The sequence below is a fragment of the Colletotrichum paranaense genome, assembly GCF_030867605.1.
Source record: "Colletotrichum paranaense strain IMI 384185 chromosome Unknown Scaffold_1.1, whole genome shotgun sequence".
Classification (NCBI taxonomy): Eukaryota; Fungi; Ascomycota; class Sordariomycetes; order Glomerellales; family Glomerellaceae; genus Colletotrichum; species Colletotrichum paranaense.
The window spans coordinates 4949014-4967399 of NW_026848959.1; the positions used below are offsets into that span (position 1 = coordinate 4949014).

At 55.1% G+C, this 18386-nt stretch overlaps 7 protein-coding genes across 7 annotated transcripts; 3 read left to right on the top strand and 4 right to left on the bottom strand.

Moving 5' to 3' along the window:
* Nucleotides 1-205: 205 nt before the first annotated feature.
* CPAR01_01715 (40S ribosomal protein S21) lies at nucleotides 206-624 on the top strand (the record flags this gene model as incomplete). Its single annotated transcript, XM_060486004.1, has 2 exons — nucleotides 206-237; nucleotides 393-624. The coding sequence occupies 2 exons, from the start codon at nucleotides 206-208 to the stop codon at nucleotides 622-624; spliced, it is 264 nt and encodes an 87-aa protein (XP_060356861.1).
* Nucleotides 625-1572: 948 nt separating this feature from the next.
* Nucleotides 1573-3237, bottom strand: CPAR01_01716 (major facilitator superfamily transporter; the record flags this gene model as incomplete). Its single annotated transcript, XM_060486005.1, has 3 exons — nucleotides 1573-1599; nucleotides 1658-2627; nucleotides 2687-3237. The coding sequence occupies 3 exons, from the start codon at nucleotides 3235-3237 to the stop codon at nucleotides 1573-1575; spliced, it is 1548 nt and encodes a 515-aa protein (XP_060356862.1).
* Nucleotides 3238-4156: 919 nt separating this feature from the next.
* On the top strand, nucleotides 4157-5874 carry CPAR01_01717 (carboxylesterase; the record flags this gene model as incomplete). The annotated part of the gene is made up of 2 exons (XM_060486006.1): nucleotides 4157-4771; nucleotides 4840-5874. The coding sequence occupies 2 exons, from the start codon at nucleotides 4157-4159 to the stop codon at nucleotides 5872-5874; spliced, it is 1650 nt and encodes a 549-aa protein (XP_060356863.1).
* A 1075-nt stretch (nucleotides 5875-6949) lies between these two features.
* On the bottom strand, nucleotides 6950-9104 carry CPAR01_01718 (malic enzyme; the record flags this gene model as incomplete). The annotated part of the gene is made up of 5 exons (XM_060486007.1): nucleotides 6950-7730; nucleotides 7788-8031; nucleotides 8090-8386; nucleotides 8557-8659; nucleotides 8718-9104. 5 exons carry the CDS (start codon nucleotides 9102-9104, stop codon nucleotides 6950-6952), a joined length of 1812 nt encoding a protein of 603 aa, XP_060356864.1.
* Nucleotides 9105-9733: 629 nt separating this feature from the next.
* Nucleotides 9734-9970, bottom strand: CPAR01_01719 (uncharacterized protein; the record flags this gene model as incomplete). Its single annotated transcript, XM_060486008.1, has 1 exon — nucleotides 9734-9970. One exon carries the CDS (start codon nucleotides 9968-9970, stop codon nucleotides 9734-9736), a length of 237 nt encoding a protein of 78 aa, XP_060356865.1.
* A 974-nt stretch (nucleotides 9971-10944) lies between these two features.
* On the bottom strand, nucleotides 10945-12590 carry CPAR01_01720 (uncharacterized protein; the record flags this gene model as incomplete). Its single annotated transcript, XM_060486009.1, has 2 exons — nucleotides 10945-11909; nucleotides 12002-12590. 2 exons carry the CDS (start codon nucleotides 12588-12590, stop codon nucleotides 10945-10947), a joined length of 1554 nt encoding a protein of 517 aa, XP_060356866.1.
* A 1837-nt stretch (nucleotides 12591-14427) lies between these two features.
* On the top strand, nucleotides 14428-18136 carry CPAR01_01721 (uncharacterized protein; the record flags this gene model as incomplete). The annotated part of the gene is made up of 2 exons (XM_060486010.1): nucleotides 14428-17902; nucleotides 17958-18136. 2 exons carry the CDS (start codon nucleotides 14428-14430, stop codon nucleotides 18134-18136), a joined length of 3654 nt encoding a protein of 1217 aa, XP_060356867.1.
* Nucleotides 18137-18386: the final 250 nt, after the last annotated feature.

The window sequence follows — 18386 nt, forward strand, 5'->3', positions numbered from 1 at the left end:
TATCTCCAGTATGAGGTAAGCAGTGGTCGCTAGATCCACGTGATCTCAACCCTTTCCTGCCGCTTCGGCCCGCCCACACGAAATTTCGAAAAAAGAAGGCAGTCAGTCTACCACAGCTCTCCCGCATCTCGACCCCGCGAACGACAACATCCACGCAAACCACCACCTACTTGCTTCTAGTCAACCCCGAACGCAAGCCGCAGCAATGGAGAACGACAAGGGCGAGATCGTCGATCTGTGAGAAATCCCCCTCCCCATACCGAACCATCCCACGATATTCCCGCGCGAGACGAAATCGAGAGGAGGAAGCTTTCGCGGGAAAAGCGCGACTACACCAAAAATTCGATATCGAGAGTCTCATGCTAACCTCTTGTTTTTTCCTCGTCGAATAGCTACGTTCCGCGCAAGTGCAGCGCCACCAACCGCATTATCAAGGCCAAGGACCACGCCTCCGTCCAGATCTCCGTCGCCAAGGTTGACGAGAACGGCCGCGCCGTCCCCGGCGAGAACCACGTCTACGCCCTCTCCGGTTTCGTTCGTGCGATGGGCGAGAGCGACGATGCCTTCAACCGTCTGGCCCAGCGCGATGGCCTCGTCAAGGCTGTCTGGTCCGGCCAGCGCTAAACGCTGAAAGGATGCGACCTCGGGGGGAAGGATGGTACGTCGGGAGTTTTATTGTACGGCTCGCAAAAGGGCTGTTTACAACAGTCGGACGGTTGGGCTGACTTGTCAAAAGGGTCTAGTCGTTCGGTCTGGTCGGTCGACATCATGGATCTAGAGTTGGTTGCATGGTATATCGCCAATTCGAGGCGTCCGGCTCTCTGCGGAGAGGAAAATGGCATAGGAATGGTTCACGACTACCCAACAAAATGAGATTTTCCGCGTTCGAGATCAAGACAAACTACCACAAAAGTCCCCAGTGACCACTCGCCCTCACCCCCTTCGCTCCCGATGCAATATCTTTGCTCCTCTCCCACGCCCCGGCTAGCGAAGGATTCTCGTGCCACCCTTGATGGTCTCCCATGGTCGAGGATTCTGGGGCTACTATGATAGCCTCCGTGCCGCAGATTGATGCAGGCCTTGAAAAAGCCGTGGCCGTTAAGGTGTTCGTCATGGTACAGATACGGGTCTCACACGTCTAGGCGCAGCTGCCAGACTGTCAATACGAATATGATTCCATCCCCAAGTTTTCCGCTGCGAATCCCTCCGAGACTGTGCACTGTGGCCTTGAGAGAGACGACTGACTTAGTATTGTATCCGATAGCTGCGACTTAGCGGACGCCCGTCCTAATGATCTATGATTGAGTCACATTGTCCAGGTTCCACTGACGAAATAAGTAGGGGACGAGCTATCAAGGATGACAAAGCTATAGATGCTCCGATCTACCTAGAGGGTTTTCCGTGTCTGATACCCAGCCGCATCTTCGGCTTTCTGTGGGCAATCTCGGGCTACGTTCTACTATGCTTCACAGTTCAATTTCGATTCTCAGAATCAACATGGTCTCATAATTGTCGCTCTAAACAGATTCTTGTCTATAGTCATCTTTAAAACAGGTCCCGCTCTAAAACATCTTATAATACATAACGGAAGTTGGGATTCTGTCCACATGTTAGTTATCAAAGTCTCTTGCGGGTCACAGAAGCTCGGGAAACTCACCTCCTTGTCAGTCAAGTCAACTCCCTCATCATCGTGCTCAGCATCAGGCGAGATACCAGCAGCCGCCGCAGCAGCGTCTCTCTGCTTGTTGCGGCGAATGAGCAGCATCCGCAACCCAACAGCGATAGCCACCTGCGAAGCCGAGCACGCGAGGATAAGCTTGCACCCAGTCGCGTACAGCGGCGCCTCCTTGGCCAAAAACGCATGAGGCCCAATAATGTTACCCACGCAGTACGCCGTGAAGACAATGGCCGACGCCGTGATACGCTTGGTGTATCCTCCGAGGTTCGTTGCCGGCATCTGCAGGGCCAGGACCAGGGAAGCGACGTAGCAGCCAATCATGTAGTAGCCAAACAGGACGCCGACCTTGTAGTGCGTTCTATCCAGCTTCCAGATCATGCAGCAGCCGATAATGGTGGGGATGAGCCACACCGCCATGACGGTCGTGCGCTGGTTACGGAACTTGGATGCAGTGTAGGCACCCGTGAGAATCCAAAAGACCTGGAAGGCGCCCTGCGGGATTCCCAACGCCGTGGTCAACAGCGGGTCAGTGACGAGCCCCTTGATGATGAGCTTGCCAAAGTTGGCCACGCCGCCGTTGATGACCTCGTTGAGCAGGACGAAGAGCGTCAGCAGCCAGACCTGGGGGTCGAGGCAGGCCTCCTTGACTTGGTACCACTTGATGGTCTTGTTAAGGACACCCGTCTTTGCGAGACGCGCGCGGCCGACGAGGAGGGCTCGCTCCTCGAGGGAGAATCTCTTGGCGCTCAAGATGCTGTCTGGGAGGAAGACGAGGAGCAGGCCGCCCCATACAACGGTGATGCCGCCGCAGATGAGGAAGACGGCCTTCCAGACGGGGAAAGAGTCGATTTGACCGATGCCGTAGCTAAGAACGCCGCCGAGCATGCTGCCGACACCGTTGCAGCAGTAGAAGAGTCCTGCTCGCATGGGCTGTTCCGATCGCACGTACCTTGGTGCACGCGTTAGGACAATGTCGACATACCTAGGGGGCCAGATGTCGAGACTTACCACATGGAAACCATCATCATGAAGCACGTTGTGATAGGGGCCTCAAAGACTCCAAGGAGGAAACGGCACGCTGCAAGTCCCGGGAAGTTGGAGCACGCAGCCGTGATCATCAACACCGAACCCCACGACAGAACACATCCCGCCACCACCTTGCCCATACGCGTCTTCTGCGCAATGTAGACCCATGGGTACTCAGCGACCAGGTAGGCCAGGTAAAAGATACTCGCAAACCACGAGTACTCGGTCTGCGTGACGCTCGTGCTGGAAAAGAGATCAAAGACGGCGGCGTAGGACAGCGCCTGCTTGTCAATGTACTGCAAGACGTAGGTGCCGGCCAGGAGAGGGAGGATCATGAGGTCAATCTTGCGGACCAGGCGACGGTTCTTCTCCTTGTCGTTGACGAGCTCGGCAAGATACTCTTCTGTGATATTATTCTCCTGGAGAAAGGCCTCGGACTCGTCGAGGTGCGCGACCTCGCCCGCCGTGAAGGACTTTGTCGGCTCGAGGCCATCCTCGGCGACCTTGATGTCTTTGGACACTTTCTCGGTCATTGTTGTCGATGTAGGCGGGGAACTTCGAAAACAAAGACTTGAACAAGGTGAGGGTGGTGATCCTGAGAAGAAGGAGATTCAAAGATGAAGCCTCCCTACTACTTTTCCAAGGGTTTCCCGTCTCTCTGACGAGAGGGATAACTCCTTTAATGTCTCATTGCCAATTGGTCATTATCTCGACAACCCTGACCACGCCACGCTACCCAGTCCGGGGTAAACAACTAGGTAGATAGGTATGATAACGCGGAGGCCCAGGAGTCCGTCAATGGGACGTCTTATCTGAACCCAGATCCATATAGAACCACATTTTACGGGCGACGTTATCCGCAAGACTAGGAATTCAGCTGGGTACACTAGGAAACAATGGCAGTTGGCTATCGCGGGGAAGTCGTGCCGGGGGGGTCCCATGAGTCGGGGCCCGTCCGATAGCACAAGTCGGACGGGGGCTGATAAGCCGGGAACGGGGGACATTTGTTGACTCTATTCAACTTGTCGAAAGTCGAAAGGGGGAGTCCGGCGCCCAGATCTGTGCCCGAAAGCACGTCTCGCCGAAATCGGCCGTTTCGTCCCCGCGGGAAAGCCCCGGTATCAATAGCCTCTTTGAGTCGTTCTCACAATCATTTAACGCCTAATCAAGCCTTTCCCGCCACGGCGCCAAGCACCATTCGATAACTACGGAGTATTACTAGTCAGGTCATTCACTGTCCGGACCTTGTCCGAGAAAGAGGGTGTGTTAAAGTCAACTGCAACTCATCGGCAAGCCGGTACGAGCAACCGCCGATTATCGATAAGAGCTTCGTGGGATGCACCCCGGTTGTGAGTTGTGAATTGCGACTTGAGACTCTTCAGCCCAACTCAACTCAATCACTTGTCTTTACACACCGTCAAAGCAGAGTCAAAACTCCAAGAGACATTCACAATGGGTTCAACAATTCAAGATGCCCGTCCCTCAGTGAAACTCACCCAGGGAACCGTCATCGGCACAGTCGTGTCAGATAGTCTCCCCCGGCCAGTCGAAGCCTTCAAGGGTATTCCGTATGCGCTCCCGCCAACAGGAGATCGCAGGTTCCGCGCACCGGTCAAAGTCCAACCCTCAACAAAGGAAATCGACGCCTCGAAATGGGGTCCCGTCGCACCGGGCAAGCAACTCTTCCCAGGCGGTCCAGCGTTTGAGTACAGCGAGGACTGCTTAACCGCCAACGTCTTCCGGCCCGTCTCGTCGTCTCGAAATGAGACACTGCTGCCCGTTGCCGTGTACATCCACGGCGGCGCATTCAACAGAGGCACCGCCATGATGCACAACACGGCTTCGTTCCTGGCCAACTCGGGACAGGCTTTTATTGCAGTTTCCTTCAACTATCGAATTGGAGCTCTCGGTTTCCTACCATCCACTAAGAGTTTCGAGGAGGGTTCTGTGAATCTCGGTTTAAAAGATCAACTCATTCTCCTCGAGTGGGTTCGCGACAACATCACGGCGTTCGGCGGAGACCCCAACAACGTCACCCTCTTTGGCATCTCCGCCGGAGCACACTCTGTAAGTCCTCACAGTGACCTTCCTTTCTACCATGAAAGAGAAGACTCAAGTCTGACAAACAATCCCAGATCGGCCACATCCTCATCAACGACGAAGGCCAATACAACCCACCCCTCTTCCACAAAGTCATCCTCGAGTCCGGCGCCCCAACATCCCGCGCAGTCCGCCCCTACAGCGCCCCCATTCACGAGGCCCAGTTCGCAGACTTCCTCGCAGAGACAGGCTGCCCGCCAGACCTCTCCGCCGCCGAGACCTTTGCCTACCTCCGCGCAGCGCCCACCGAGGTCGTCCAAAAGGCACAAATCGCAGTCTTTGACAAGTACAACCCATCTCTCCGCTGGGCCTTCCAGCCCGTCGTCGACGGCGACATCATCCCCCGCCCGCCAATGGAATCCTGGCGCCTCAACAAGTGGCGCAAAGTCCCCATCATGACGGGCTTCAACCGCAACGAAGGCTCCATCTACATCTCCAAAAAGGTTTCCAAATCTGACGAATTCACCTCCTTCTTTGCCGACCTGCTTCCCCTGCTCTCCAAAGAGGACGTCGAGACCATTGACAAACTCTACCCGGACCCTCTTATCATCCCAACCTCACCCTACAAGGAATCCCTCGACGGCACAGGTGCGCAATACCGCCGCCTCGAAATCGCCTACGGCCAATACGCCTACGTCGCGCCCGTCCGCCAAACAGCTGACCTCGCCTCCCGCGCGGACCCGGCGCTCCCCGTCTACCTCTACCAATGGGGCCTCGAGAGCTCCCTCCTCGACCGCGCGCGCCACGGCGAGAACATGTACTACGAGGCTTGCGAGCCCGCGAAAACGAAAATCTCGCCGACGCAAAAGGAGCTGTGCTTGACGCTGAACGCGTACCTCGCCAGCTTCATCGTGGCGGGCGATCCGAATGCCGTGCGGGGCGAGAGCGCGCCGGAGAGGCCCACGTGGGAGCGGTACGTGGCGGAGGATCCCAAGGCGTTGGTGTTTGCGGAGGAGAATAAGGAGCTTATTGGGGGCGAGGCGGGGGTTCCGGCGCGGTTGTGTGCCGATACTTGGGCGAGGAAGGAGTCGGAGTTTTGGTGGACAAAGGTTGATGTGTCGCAGCAATGAGTGCGTTGTTGAGTAGAAATAAAAAAGTAAAAACCTCGATGATAAATCCTCCATGACCCAGTCTCTCAATTTCCTGGTGTTGATGTATGACCACAACTGTTGAGAGTCTAGGTACTCACGGCTCAAGAGCTTCTTACTCAAAGCCGAGACCCATGCTGATACTTCGCAATCATCAATCTCGCATATGTAATTGGACGAGGCCGAGACTATTGATTGAGCTCATGAGTCTTTGTCCACTGAGGCGTGGCTGGAGAGCTGACTCGAAAATTGAGACTGCATCAAGACCATTGGGTGGCGCTCGAATACCCTGTAACGCAGACTAGGAGCATGAGTTAAGGTCAATCTATAGGTCCATGTGGCATGAATATATACCGAGTCGGAATATCCGTTGGGGTGCTTGATACTATTGATCCGTAGGCTTCTTCATCGTGTAGCTATCGTGGGAACGGCCTTCCCCTATCTCACTACCTCACATTGCTATTATTGAATGTGAATTTTAACGGAAAGTCCCAGCGATGGAGCTTATCAGATATCACCAGAGTCCAGACTAAAGCATGACTAGATGATTGTCTCAGTCGAGTGCTTTTTTTCTCCATGCCGGACCAGAAACATCGTATACCGTTATGTTGAGTCCTAAGAATGAACGCAATTATCGCTACTTTGTACGCATTTGAAAAGCAAGAATTAAAGACCAAGTTAATTCACCAAACAACACCACAACATAATTCCGCGCGGTTTTCTACACGAATCTGTTCAGGCAATTATCTAGTATCTAAATCAGTATTAAAAAATAGTTGTTCTGCGTCCGTTCCTCAAATGACCCCAATGAGGCCTGAGGCCCTTCTCCAGAGCCTCACCACCAACCTCCACCCAACTTCAGCATCACCACTCCGGCAAGATAACACATGCGACCACACCCACTGGAGAACTCGGGATCCCGTCCGCTCTCCCATCGATAAACCAGTGAGGGCCGGAGTAGTAGTCGGGTCGGAGACGACCGGCGAATGCCCGGTGTTGCATGTACTTTTGCCTTTTGCCGTCTTCGGACACTCACGTGTGAACTGAATGACGGTATCTACCAGCTCCCGACTCTGCTAAAGCTCCCAGCAACCTTCATCTCACCCTTAGCCTCCCGACTCGCCTCACTGTATTCAACAAGCTTGAGCGGGCGATACTCGGGCGACCACATCTGCTCCCGGATCCACTCGTCCAAGTCCTCGTCCCCCTCCGGGATCCCCTCCTCCGTCGCCACACCCTCCTTGACGGCCGCCTTGATCACCGCCCGCGCGACTCTCACACTCACGTCCCGGACGACATCTACACCCGGCAGCAACGGCGCCGTCTGGTCTTTGAGCGCGGGGCTGAGCGACGCGACGCCCTCCACAGCCGCAACGAGCATCTTGTCCGTCACCAGGCTCGCCCGGCAGAGCACGGAGCCGAGGCCGATACCTGGGAAGACGACAGAGTTGTTGCACTCCGCGACTTCAATCTCAATCTCTTTCCCGCCTTCGCCCCAGGGGCCCTTGACCGGTTTGAAAGGGGAACCTGTCGCGACGAGAGCCTTGCCGTCAGTCCATTTGTAGATGTCCTCCGGAACGGCCTCATGGAGACGAGTTGGGTTGGAGAGAGGGAGGATGATGGGCCGCTCAACGCCGTCTGCCATGGCGCGGACGATTTCTTCCGTAAAAGCCTTGGGCTTGGTCGAAGTCCCGATGAGGACATTGGGCTTGACACTCTGAATGACCGAAAGGAGAGACGCGTCCTTGTCCTTCCAGTCTGAAGGGTCCTTGGCGAAGCCCTTTTGGGCGGCGGATACCTCGCTATCTGTGGTCAAAAGACCGGGCTTGTCGATCAACCTGTATCTCTATTAGCCGGAATGGTGCAGTTTGTAAGGTTTGCGGGTATATACGCACCAGATCTGCTTGGAAGCATCCTCCTTACTCATGTTTCCTTCGGCGGCAATGGCGTCTCTGACCTGGTCCGCAATTCCGACACCAGCTGAGCCAGCACCAAAGATGACCAGGCGCAGGTCAGTGAGCTTCTGCTTACTGACGTGTAGAGCAGCCGTGATTGCCGCCAAAGTGACGCATCCCGTTCCCTGCACATCGTCGTTAAAGCACGGGATATGGGGGCGATATTGATCCAAAATTCTTCTGGCTAGTAATCCATCGCATATCAGCAGGGGTCCCCATTCAAACAGAACCACCATACTTACCATTGGTGAGACCAAAGTCCTCGAAGTGGATGTAAGCGCGAGGATACAGCCTCCTGGCAGCCTTGACGAACTCGTCAACGAAGCGATCATACTTGTGTCCCCGCACACGCTTCTGTCTGAGTCCCAGATACAGATCATCGTTCAAGAGCTCCTCGTTATCAGTGCCGCAGTCGAGCACCACAGGCAGTGTTCGATTGGGATGAACACCAGCGCACAGGGTTGTGAGGACGAGCTTCGCCACGGAGATCAAAACACCACCGACACCCTGGTCTCCGATACCCAGGATCTCTTCTCCATCTGGTGTAGCTAGTCAGCGAATCATTCGGGCATAACATATCCGGAAGACAAGGTGGCATAGGCGGGGACGGGGTACATGCCGGTAACCACAATGTAGTCGATATCCTCTGGTCGCCCCCATTGGGCGAGGTCGTGATAGACTCGATCTACATCATTAATGTTCAAAAAACAGCCGTCAGGTCTTCTGAACAGTCTTGAAAAGTTCTGAATCGCATCTCCCTCGGTTGGCGTGTACACAATGCTGAACATTTCCGGAAGATGCTCTTGCAGCAACTACGCACCAGTCTCAGGTCACTAATGCTTCAACACATGGTAACATTCAAATACATACCCGATAGTACAAGACCTCATTCTGCTCTTTCAGCGACGTCAAAAAGGTATTCTTGGCCAGGTCATCTTGGCGGCTTTTGTACTGCTCATAGGCGCGGTGCAGCTGCTGTTCGAGGGAATGAATGCTCTGGGGAAGCAGACCGGTCAGGTTGAACTCGCGGCGCTCGTCATCAGGGAAGGCTGTTCCCTTGTTGAGATAAGGTGTATTGAGCAGCGCGCTGCCCGTGACGGCGCAGCTGATGGGGCCGCTGGTGCTCAGAGGCAGGTGGGAGAACTTGGACTCCTTGCGGTCCTTTGTGGGAGCCATGGTGTAAGATAGACGGGGTAAACGGGAGCGGCGGGTGGTGATGATATTCCGAAGAGGGTTCACGATGATTCTGGGTGGCATCGAATGATGATGAACTCGAGTGAGGGTAAAAATACGTAGAACCCAGACCTGAAGCTTTGCACAGTCAGGCTTATGAGTGTGTTTGAATGGGAGTCGAGATGGTCTGATGAGAAGCACATGCAAGCAGCAGAGACGGGAAGTCGTGATAAGATGTCGACGTCGCCGTCCACTTTGGATTTCAATATGTACATTTTCCTTGGCACAGAAACGCTAAAGAACAGCTACGTACCTCACGTTCGGGAAAAAGGGGGGTAACGTGAGGTATCGAGGTATCTTAGAGGAGGAGAGGAAAGAGCGGCTTGATGGCGTTGCCGTCCTGCCGCTTGTGAGCGCTGACTGCCAAGTGACGTCAGGCCTTTCTTTGTGGTGAATGGTGACAGCAACTTGAGTAAGTGCGTGAGGTGGGGGAGGTGCAACTTCCATTGCATGTCGGTGGCCCGAAAGGGTGGAGGAAAACACCGGAGACGACCGGGACTCGGCCGGTGTGAATGTGACCTTTTTGCTCGAATCCATGATTCTTCCCAACGTTAGGAATGCACTGATGAGCTCGTCTTGTTGACTGAGAGGCTTGATTGAGGGTGTGGTGCAGGTACTTTGCTGGGACATTCAGTACTTTGGAGCCATCCAAGTCATTTGGGCAACATGGACGTGGATGGCAAGTAGCACTTTGACCCGGCAATGCTCTCAATTCGAATCATGCAAAACAAAAAAGTCACAATTAAATCTGTCGGTACGCCTGGAGCCTCGCCCATGTAGGAAAAAAGATGGGCATGGACTATGATGGTCCTGTTTTTCTTGCAGCTCGGCAAAAATCGAGAGGGAAAAAGACGTAAACGCCCCTTCACCCCTCGATTTTCACCGCTCATAAATAGTGTATTTCCAGTCCTCTCCAGAGTGTACCGCAAAACGCGGCACAAGAAGGAGACCCTCGCCGAAGCGAAGACTCGTGAATAATCCAAGTGACTGGGTAGACGCTGCTGTAAGGTAGGTAAGGATGATTAAAGCTATCCTTCCTGTTTCGTTTGGCTTCACACCACTTTCATGCTTTGACGCGATGGACACCGCAACAGAGCACAGGGAGGCAAAATATAATGCCCATTCTCGTAGAAGTTCGAGAGCACCCCTGTTTGACTCACTTGAGCCGTTTGCTTTTGTTGCGCTGCCTGTCTTTGCAAAATGTGGTGTTCGGCCGGTGAGTTTGATCAAGTGAAGGATACGGAGGGAAGGAAATTTTCTTCTCAAATCTTACGTTGCAGCCTTCAGATTATGTAGTACGCACCCATCCAATGTGGGGACTCGGGGGAGGTGCCGGGCTCGTAGGACAGCTGGTGCCGGGTGCGTTCCGCGCCCGTGTAAGTCGGTCTTGGTGACCAACTTCAAAGCCATAGACTTCAATACTTTGACTGATGCAAAATGAGATTCTATTGGCCAATGTATATGATGCTGGTTGCCAAGTATTGTATAGGAGTCATTTCAACAATGTCGGGAGTCAACGCGGTGTCGACAGTGCGAATATCTTAGGTGTCTGAGCTTAGCACGTTCTTCATGAGGCTACAGCGTTGCAAATGAACATACGTATCTATTGGCTTTCTCATCAATGGTTTTATCCGATGACCATCAACCATACGGCACATTGAAGCAGATATTGACGTCAGACTGTTGGTGACCCAAGAACACATTTGGCGTACGATTGAAGCATTCGGCACACAAAGAGGCAAGAACGTGAACACTAGTGGTGCCATTTGTATAATGATAATGATTCTTCAATAATGTTGATAAAGAAAACGGTATATCCGAACACCTAGATAAATTCATACAGTCACTGCTATCCGATGCTGGCTTAGATAAGACCAGCCCGGGCAGCCTCGCCACCACCATCCTGAACGAGTTCGTCCATGCGCCTCTTGCCCTTTCCAATGCCTCCCTCACCAACACCCATTCTTCTGGCAACATACCTCTGTGCCACGACACCCACAGCCAGACTCAACAGCTCTTCGATCCACTCGGCGACCCACTCGCGGGGGTCGACACCACCGCCCTCGACAATTTCACGAATCTCATCCGGGATGGATTGACCCAGAGAGCCCTCCTGGCCATCATCACCGCTGGCAGGAGTCAGCGGGTTGGCGGCGTCCAACCAGCGGATCCACTTGGCCGGGATGGACTGGCTGATGGCCGAGTACTCAATCTCGTGGACGGGGTCGAGGCAGAAGACGGCGAAGCAAACCATCTCATCTGCCTCATCCTGTTCGGCCACGGCCGAAGTCTCCTTCTCCTTCTCCACAGCCGACGTACTGGCAAAGAGACCCGAGTCGGCCGTGGTACCCACAGCCTGGATGGCAAGGAAGAGGTCGGAGCTGCGGACCGGGTTGTCCTCGCTCACCGGCTCAGTCGCACGTAGCCGAGCCTGCTCGACACCGCCGTGGGCTGCAAAGTACTCGCTGGCGTAACCCTCGGCTCCAGCACGGCAGAGCTTGGTGCCCTCGGTCAGACCCTTAATCAGACCCAGGTCACGCGGGGAGTCGGATTGTCTCCACCAAGGACCGTCTCTCCAGCCCGCGCCACTGTCATTGGAGTATCTGCGGCTGTGGGTTTCTTGGCCTCGCTGAATGACCATTAACTCGCCGCCCTCCACCTGGGACATGACGCGGGAGAAGGTGCCGTAGATCAATGGATCGAGGGAAGGGTACCCGACCATATCGTGGGCGATGTGAATGAGGAGTCTCTCGTGAGAACTGATGGGAGGGGCAATGGTGTGGAGGATATTCGTGAATGTCGGAAGAGCTTGCTGGCGAAGGTTGTCTCCTGTAAAGGTAGTGTTAAAACCTACTTGTTCCCTCTATACCAACGCGCGTGGGTTGCGTTTAGGAGATGGCAAAACCAGCTTGTGAACTTACCAAGGGCCCTGAGGCCACCAACGTTTCCACGAACTTGTTCGGCCCATTTCTTGGCTTCCTCGTTCTTCTGAATCTCCTTCACAGCAGCCTCGGCCTGCTTCATGGCGGCAGTGGCCGTGTTGAAGATGCCACCCCACCAACCACCTCCAGCAGCCGCAGCGGGCGCGGCTTCGGGAGAAGCAGCTGATGAGGAGGCAGTGGCAAGCTGTTCGGCAGGCCTCTTCTCGGGTTCTTGCAGGTCGGAGCTTGTGGCACTGGGGGTGAAGCTCGCGCGGAGAGATCGTGCGCTGTCGGTAGACTTGCGGGGGGCAGTCGACTTGTCGTCGGTGGTGGGGGTCGCAGAGCGTTTGGGGATTCCCTTCGCTGCCGTCTCCTTAAGACGCGGCGTATGCGGACGGGAGGGTTGCTCGAGGTCCTTTTCGAGCTCGGCCAGGATGTCGTTATCGGCCATAGCCTTGGAGGCGGCGGTGGTAGGCTTGGGCTTCTTCTCGAGCGACTTCTTAGGGGGGGCAACATTGTCGCCAATTCCATCAAAGAGGTCGTCAATGTCGTCGCCAGCAGCGGCGGGCTTTGTCTTCTTGGAAGCCATATTGGGCGATGGGAGGATTGTGGTGTTGGTGATGTTGCGGGGCAGACGTCACTAGCTACAAGGTGCAACACTTTGAGGGCGGTTAGGTAGCTCCAAAAGGGATGCTCGGCAAGCTTAGTCAGGCGGCGCTAGGTATCAGGACACCGTGAAACAACAGCTCGAATGGAAGGAGCAATGATTATAGCGTGGGGTTCCAAGTCCGACGGGCCAGGCCGAAGCGATCAAGGCGATATTGGTGGGTGTAACGGAGAGACACCAGCTCACTGCTCGAATGATGACGGGCGGTTATTGATGTTGACCAAGATGCAGTTGAACATTCACCTCATGTTCTCCGACTGTGAACCAAACGGGGGAGTCTGATGCACCAGCGCAGGCACGCCGCACAGCACCACACCTATTGGCGACAGCTGCTGGAGACATGCATCACATTCACCAGGGACGGGACATGCATCAAGCGGAGAGAAGGGATGCGCTAGTCCGTATCCGGAGTGGACGAGAAGCGTGTCATCTCATTGGCCCTGAGTGAACGCCCATCCCCAGTCGGAAATGAAAAAAGCGTGTCTTGTGGGTCCCCGTCTGAAGTCGCCATCTGGCCGGGCTGGGTTCTCTCGTTCTTGGTCTGTCAAGGCTTACAGCGGGCTTTTAGGGGACTTGATCAGTGGCTATGGGGGTGAGCCTGCTGTAGATTCGCCCATAGTGACAAGCTGTAGGGAGGTCGGGCCACTAAAGGGATTTCCTCCAGCTCCCATCATAGGTCCTGGGATGCTTGACGAGACGGGAACTTGGGGTGAAAGTCAGCCAGAGGTAGGTACGTAGTACGTATCCCATTCCCGAGTCCCTTCCCCCTTGGGCCCTTGTACCCACGTACCGTTTTTTCTTCCTTCCTTCCTTCCTTCCCATTGCCTTGTGGTCCAGGCGTGGCTGGCTCGGAAGGACTAACAGCCAATGCCAGTGCAGGAGCGTTCCAAAGGGGCCCAGTCGTGCCTTCCCTTTCTCTCTCCCGGCCCCTGCCAGCCAGTAACGGAACGGAAGGAAGTGGCAGCCAGCCTGAGCCAGGCCAGCAAGAGCAACAGGTGGACGTGTGTGGACGCAGACGTGGACAGGGCCCCGGCTGGCAAGGCAAAATTGAGAAATGCAAGTCAAAGTGAAGACGGGAAGGAGCCATCTCAGCAACAAGACAGGAAGGGGCCACCAACAGCACAAATCACCACCTTTTCCACCTCAGATATCTTACCCTCACGACTTCTTTGCCCTCTTGAAAATATCGTCGCTATTTTCTTTGGCTCTTTAGCTTTCTCCAGAGCGTATTTTTGTTTGCTCTAGCTATCGCGCAGACCCGTCCTGTCTGCTCTCAAATTTGACGTCTTATTTGGTATTGGCAACAGCAAGGCCCGTTTCTCTCAGCTCAGGTCTCTTTCGGTCTCGCTCACTCACACTCACCACTCACCACTCACACAACCTTTGGCTCTCACTCTCAGCTCTCAGTCGGGTGGTCCAAGTCAAGTCAAACCACCACATCACCACTTACTTGCATCAAACCCGGTTTTTTTCGCCAGCACCTTCACATTCAACCTCCCTCCCCCTACCGACAGCCTCTTACTGCCATCCGTTAAATCTACGACGAGACAAGGGTTCATTAGCTCTTCATTCACATCACATCAATATTCAGAGTAGTCGTCTCCCGTCTCATTGAATGACTTCTCGGCTTTCTCCGCCATCTTATTGCGGCTCCCCTTCTACCCCCAAATCATCTACACATCCGTCTCCGTAAGCCAGGTCACCTCTTCACCTGTTCTTACTTGGACTGCACCATCACACAACCGCTGCTCTGACAGCTATGGACCAGCGCTCTCGCGGTGGCCGTCCGAATCGCCGGAAAACTCTTCCCACTTCCAGCATCCAGTCTGATACCAGCGCAGGCGGCGAGTCAAACTCGAGCATCATGACGCGCTCTCCTCCCATTGCTGCCTCTCGCACTCCTCAGACGGCACCTCAAAATCGCCGCAACGCAAAGCCCATTCCCATGAATAACCCCTTCAGTGTCCGCTCATCTCCCAGTACGGGCGGATCCGGTCCTGGCCCTGGCAAGGCTCTTAGAAAGAGATCTCGCACCAGTGGCTTTGACGGGCCCGCAGATGAAGAAGACGAGACCTACCGCAAGGGCCCTCACACTTTGAGAAAGCGTGCGAAAATCGACTACTCCGCCGCAGACTTTGAGGATGAGCTGCCCGAGATTGCAATCCCGGCGCCTCGCACTGCTACCCGTAAGAAGCGGGCTGACAGTGAAGTTGTCGACGAGGAGTACTACACGCCCACAGCACAAAAGCGCCGCGCCAACTCGAGAGAATTTTCCGTCGCCAGTATTACCGCCGCTCGTCGTCGGACTCCGGCCCGGAAGAACGTCGTCGAACAACAATCCTTCTACTCTCAGCAATCAGACGAGGATATTGTCAAGGATACTATTGAAGTGGTGGGCGATTCTTCTGACCTCATCAGCTCTGATGATGCATCTGACCATGATGACAATGACAAGGACATTTCCGGTCACGCCTCCCTTCCAGAAAACCATGACCAGCTCTCGTCGCCCATCCAACGCAAGACTCAGGTAATACTTCAACTGGCATCTCCCATTGGCCATCAGATCATCAAGCAGGATGAGAGTCAATTGAGCCAGAGCCAAGCACAAACCGTTCCCGGCGACATTGTTACCGCCGCGGATGAGGTAGCGGGCCCTATCATCGCTCACCCCCAGCCCATCCGCGTCAATCAAGTCACCATTATCGGAAACACTGGCCCGCACCCAGACACCGGGGCGACAACAGTTCATCATGGCGACTTTGTCGAAGATTATTCTATCCAGCCCAAGAGAGAGGCCAGTTCTCCCGTGCGGCCTACTGAAAGTTTACCGCAGAGAACGGCTCTGCCGGAGATGGCTGAGCCGGCAGTCAACGCCGACTCTGCTGTTGTCTCCGGTACTCAGGAAAATTCCGCACCAGCCGTTGCTCAGATTTTCAACGCCACCAACAACATCGACCATGTCAACGTCGCACAGCCGACTGAAGAACCACGAGAGTCTATCGCCGATGTGTCAACAGAAGACACAAAGGTAAATGGTCATATCCAAGCGACCGAAAATAAGCTTCCGCCTCAAGAGGAGCCGTTAAATACACAGCCCACCGCCCCTTCACAAGATGTCGACGTCTCTATGTCATTCACGACTCAGTCCGAGGACTTGTCCCGGCCTCAAGACGAGATGGACGTTGACGTTGCAGAGGAACCCGATGCAGAAATGCAGGACGATGTTGCTGCTCCTGAACCCGTTGCTGTTCCCGAACCCAAAGCAGCATCCCCGCAACCCCAACCCGCCGCTCCTGAGGCGAAAAAGAAGCGCTATCCGTGGTCCCACCTGACACCTTACGTTGATGGCGAATATGTCACCCACTCCATCTACCCGGTCGCTGTCGAGGCATCTGCGCCCACCTCAAATGCCGACGCCGCTGAAACTTCCGGCGAGCGAGAGATCGCTGACGAGACGCCCGAGAATGCCAATGCGAACACCCATGGCCAGGGTGCTGAAGCAGACGCAGAAGACGGTGCCAATGCCGATGCAGACGGCGAAGTTGACGACACTGAGCGGGACGCCGATCACGATGAGGATCTCGCACCCGACAGCCAAGGCCAGCAACTTTCCCAAGGGTCCGCTTACAACTCGGCTGCCCCGACTCCCGCACTTACGCCCCGCCAAGGGTCGCCTGTTGTGCCCTCAGCCGCGACTGGGACCAGCACACCAGCTTTGATGCCGAAGCAACGCTTCAGAAAACAGTACAGGTTCAAAAAGCTTAGGGATCCTGCCGAATTTCTAGCCTTCCTAAAGGACTCCGAGGACCTCCCCCAAGAGGAGCTCTGGGACCTTCTGGCTCAGGCCAATGAGTGCCTCCTTGCCTATCAAGAGGAGTACAAAGAGTGTAGCAGGGTCGTAGATGATCAAGAAAATGCCCAGCGTCGCGCCATTCAGGATGCTGCCTACGAAAAGAAGACTGCCGACTTGAACGCCTTTGCCAAGGTAGACTCATACATCGAAAAGGAGTTTGAGGTGCAGGGCTCCCGAGCCACGATCAAGGAGAAAGACGCCGGAATTCTCGAGCAACGCTTGCAAGACAGAATCATGGCCGCCACGTATCACTTTGAGTACGATCCTCACCCCAATAAAGTGGGCAACCAAGATCCCGGCGCTCAGAAGGGTGGTGGAGGCGAAGGTGTCCGCCAACTCCGAAGTCAGCCGCAAGCAAGCGCCAAGGCTGCCGAGGGCGACGGAGTCATCGTCTCTGGCAAGAGGACTCGCAACCCCCCGAAGTTGTTTGACGGCGTGTTACAGGACGACCACCGTGCAGCAACTCCGGGAAGCAACAAGCCGGGCCCGAAGAAGCGCGGTAGGGCCGCCGCCGCAGAAAAGGCGGCTTCAGCTCAAGATCCCGAAGAGGAGCCTGAGCCCGAGCCGCAAACAGTTTCGCCTGCCAAGCCCGGCCCCAAGAAGAGAGGGCCGAGGGGTAGGAAGTCTGCCGTGGTGGTCTCGGAGCCGAATTCGCCTGCTCCCGAAGAAGAGGCCATCGCCCCGCCGCCGGAGCCAGAGCAGGTACAGCCTCCCAAGCGCAAGCGTGGCAGACAACCAAAGTCGGCCGCCATTGTCGAGGAAGAGCCAGAGGAGCCCGAGAAGCCGACCCCCAAGAGAGGTCGCGCAGCGCAGCGAAAGAGCAACGGCCATGTTGCTGTTGTTGCACCCGAAACAACCGACGAATCTCGCCCTACCTCGGCATCATCGATGGCCACTATCTCGGACGCCGGATCTACCTACGGACTGCGTCAGAAGAAGCGACAGCGAAATTGGCAGGACGAGGAGGAAGTCGACGAGGAAGAAGTGGAGGCCGAGCCCCAGCCTAAGAAGGCTCGCATCATTCGCATCAACAGAAAGCAAAGCGCACCGGAGCTCGCACCCAAAGAAACGCTGGGCGAACATATTCTCGCTGATATACACCGTTTCGCCGCGACTCTCGATGCAGCCGAGTCCCCTCAGCCCCGGATGATGGTGTCATTCAAATTGATCAACAATGGTTCCAGATGGAGCATCAAACCCCCAGCCTCGCCGCGCCAAACATCGACCGACGTCAGCGAGTACAACCTGTCGACCCCTCGACCAGCGCCAGTGTCTGCACCTACCTCGGCCAAGTCATCGGCCCCGCCTAGCCAGGCTGAAGGGGAGGAGAAGGATTACTCGACCATGACCAAGTCGGAGAAGATGTCGGCCTCGATGAAAAGTACGCTTTGCGCAACCCCATCACTGATGTCACAGTCCACTAACAATTTCTCTAGAACGATGGCTCAATGGCAGCATGCAGGGCGCTGTAAACAAAAGAAAGGCTACTCTCGCTGCGAAAAAGGCAGCGGCTGCCGCGGCCGAAGCTGATGCGGCCCGAATCGCTCAGCAGAAGGCCATGCAACTCCAGCAATCTGGACAACCGGCACCTTTCCCCATGGGACAGGGACAGTAACGAATCCAGACACAACTACACACGTCCGTTAAGAACGGCACGTTTAACTACCATGCAGAGCAGGATGATGACCCATACGGATCACATTGAAAAAACACAACCGCAAAAGGTCACGAGACCCACGAATATCATTACCAGCATCATGTGCTTCTCAGAGCAACTATTTTCCAGTCTTCTACGATCAGCATTGTATACCCATTCGCATGACGAAAGTCGCATCCGGATGGCAGTGGACGGGTTCGGGCACACG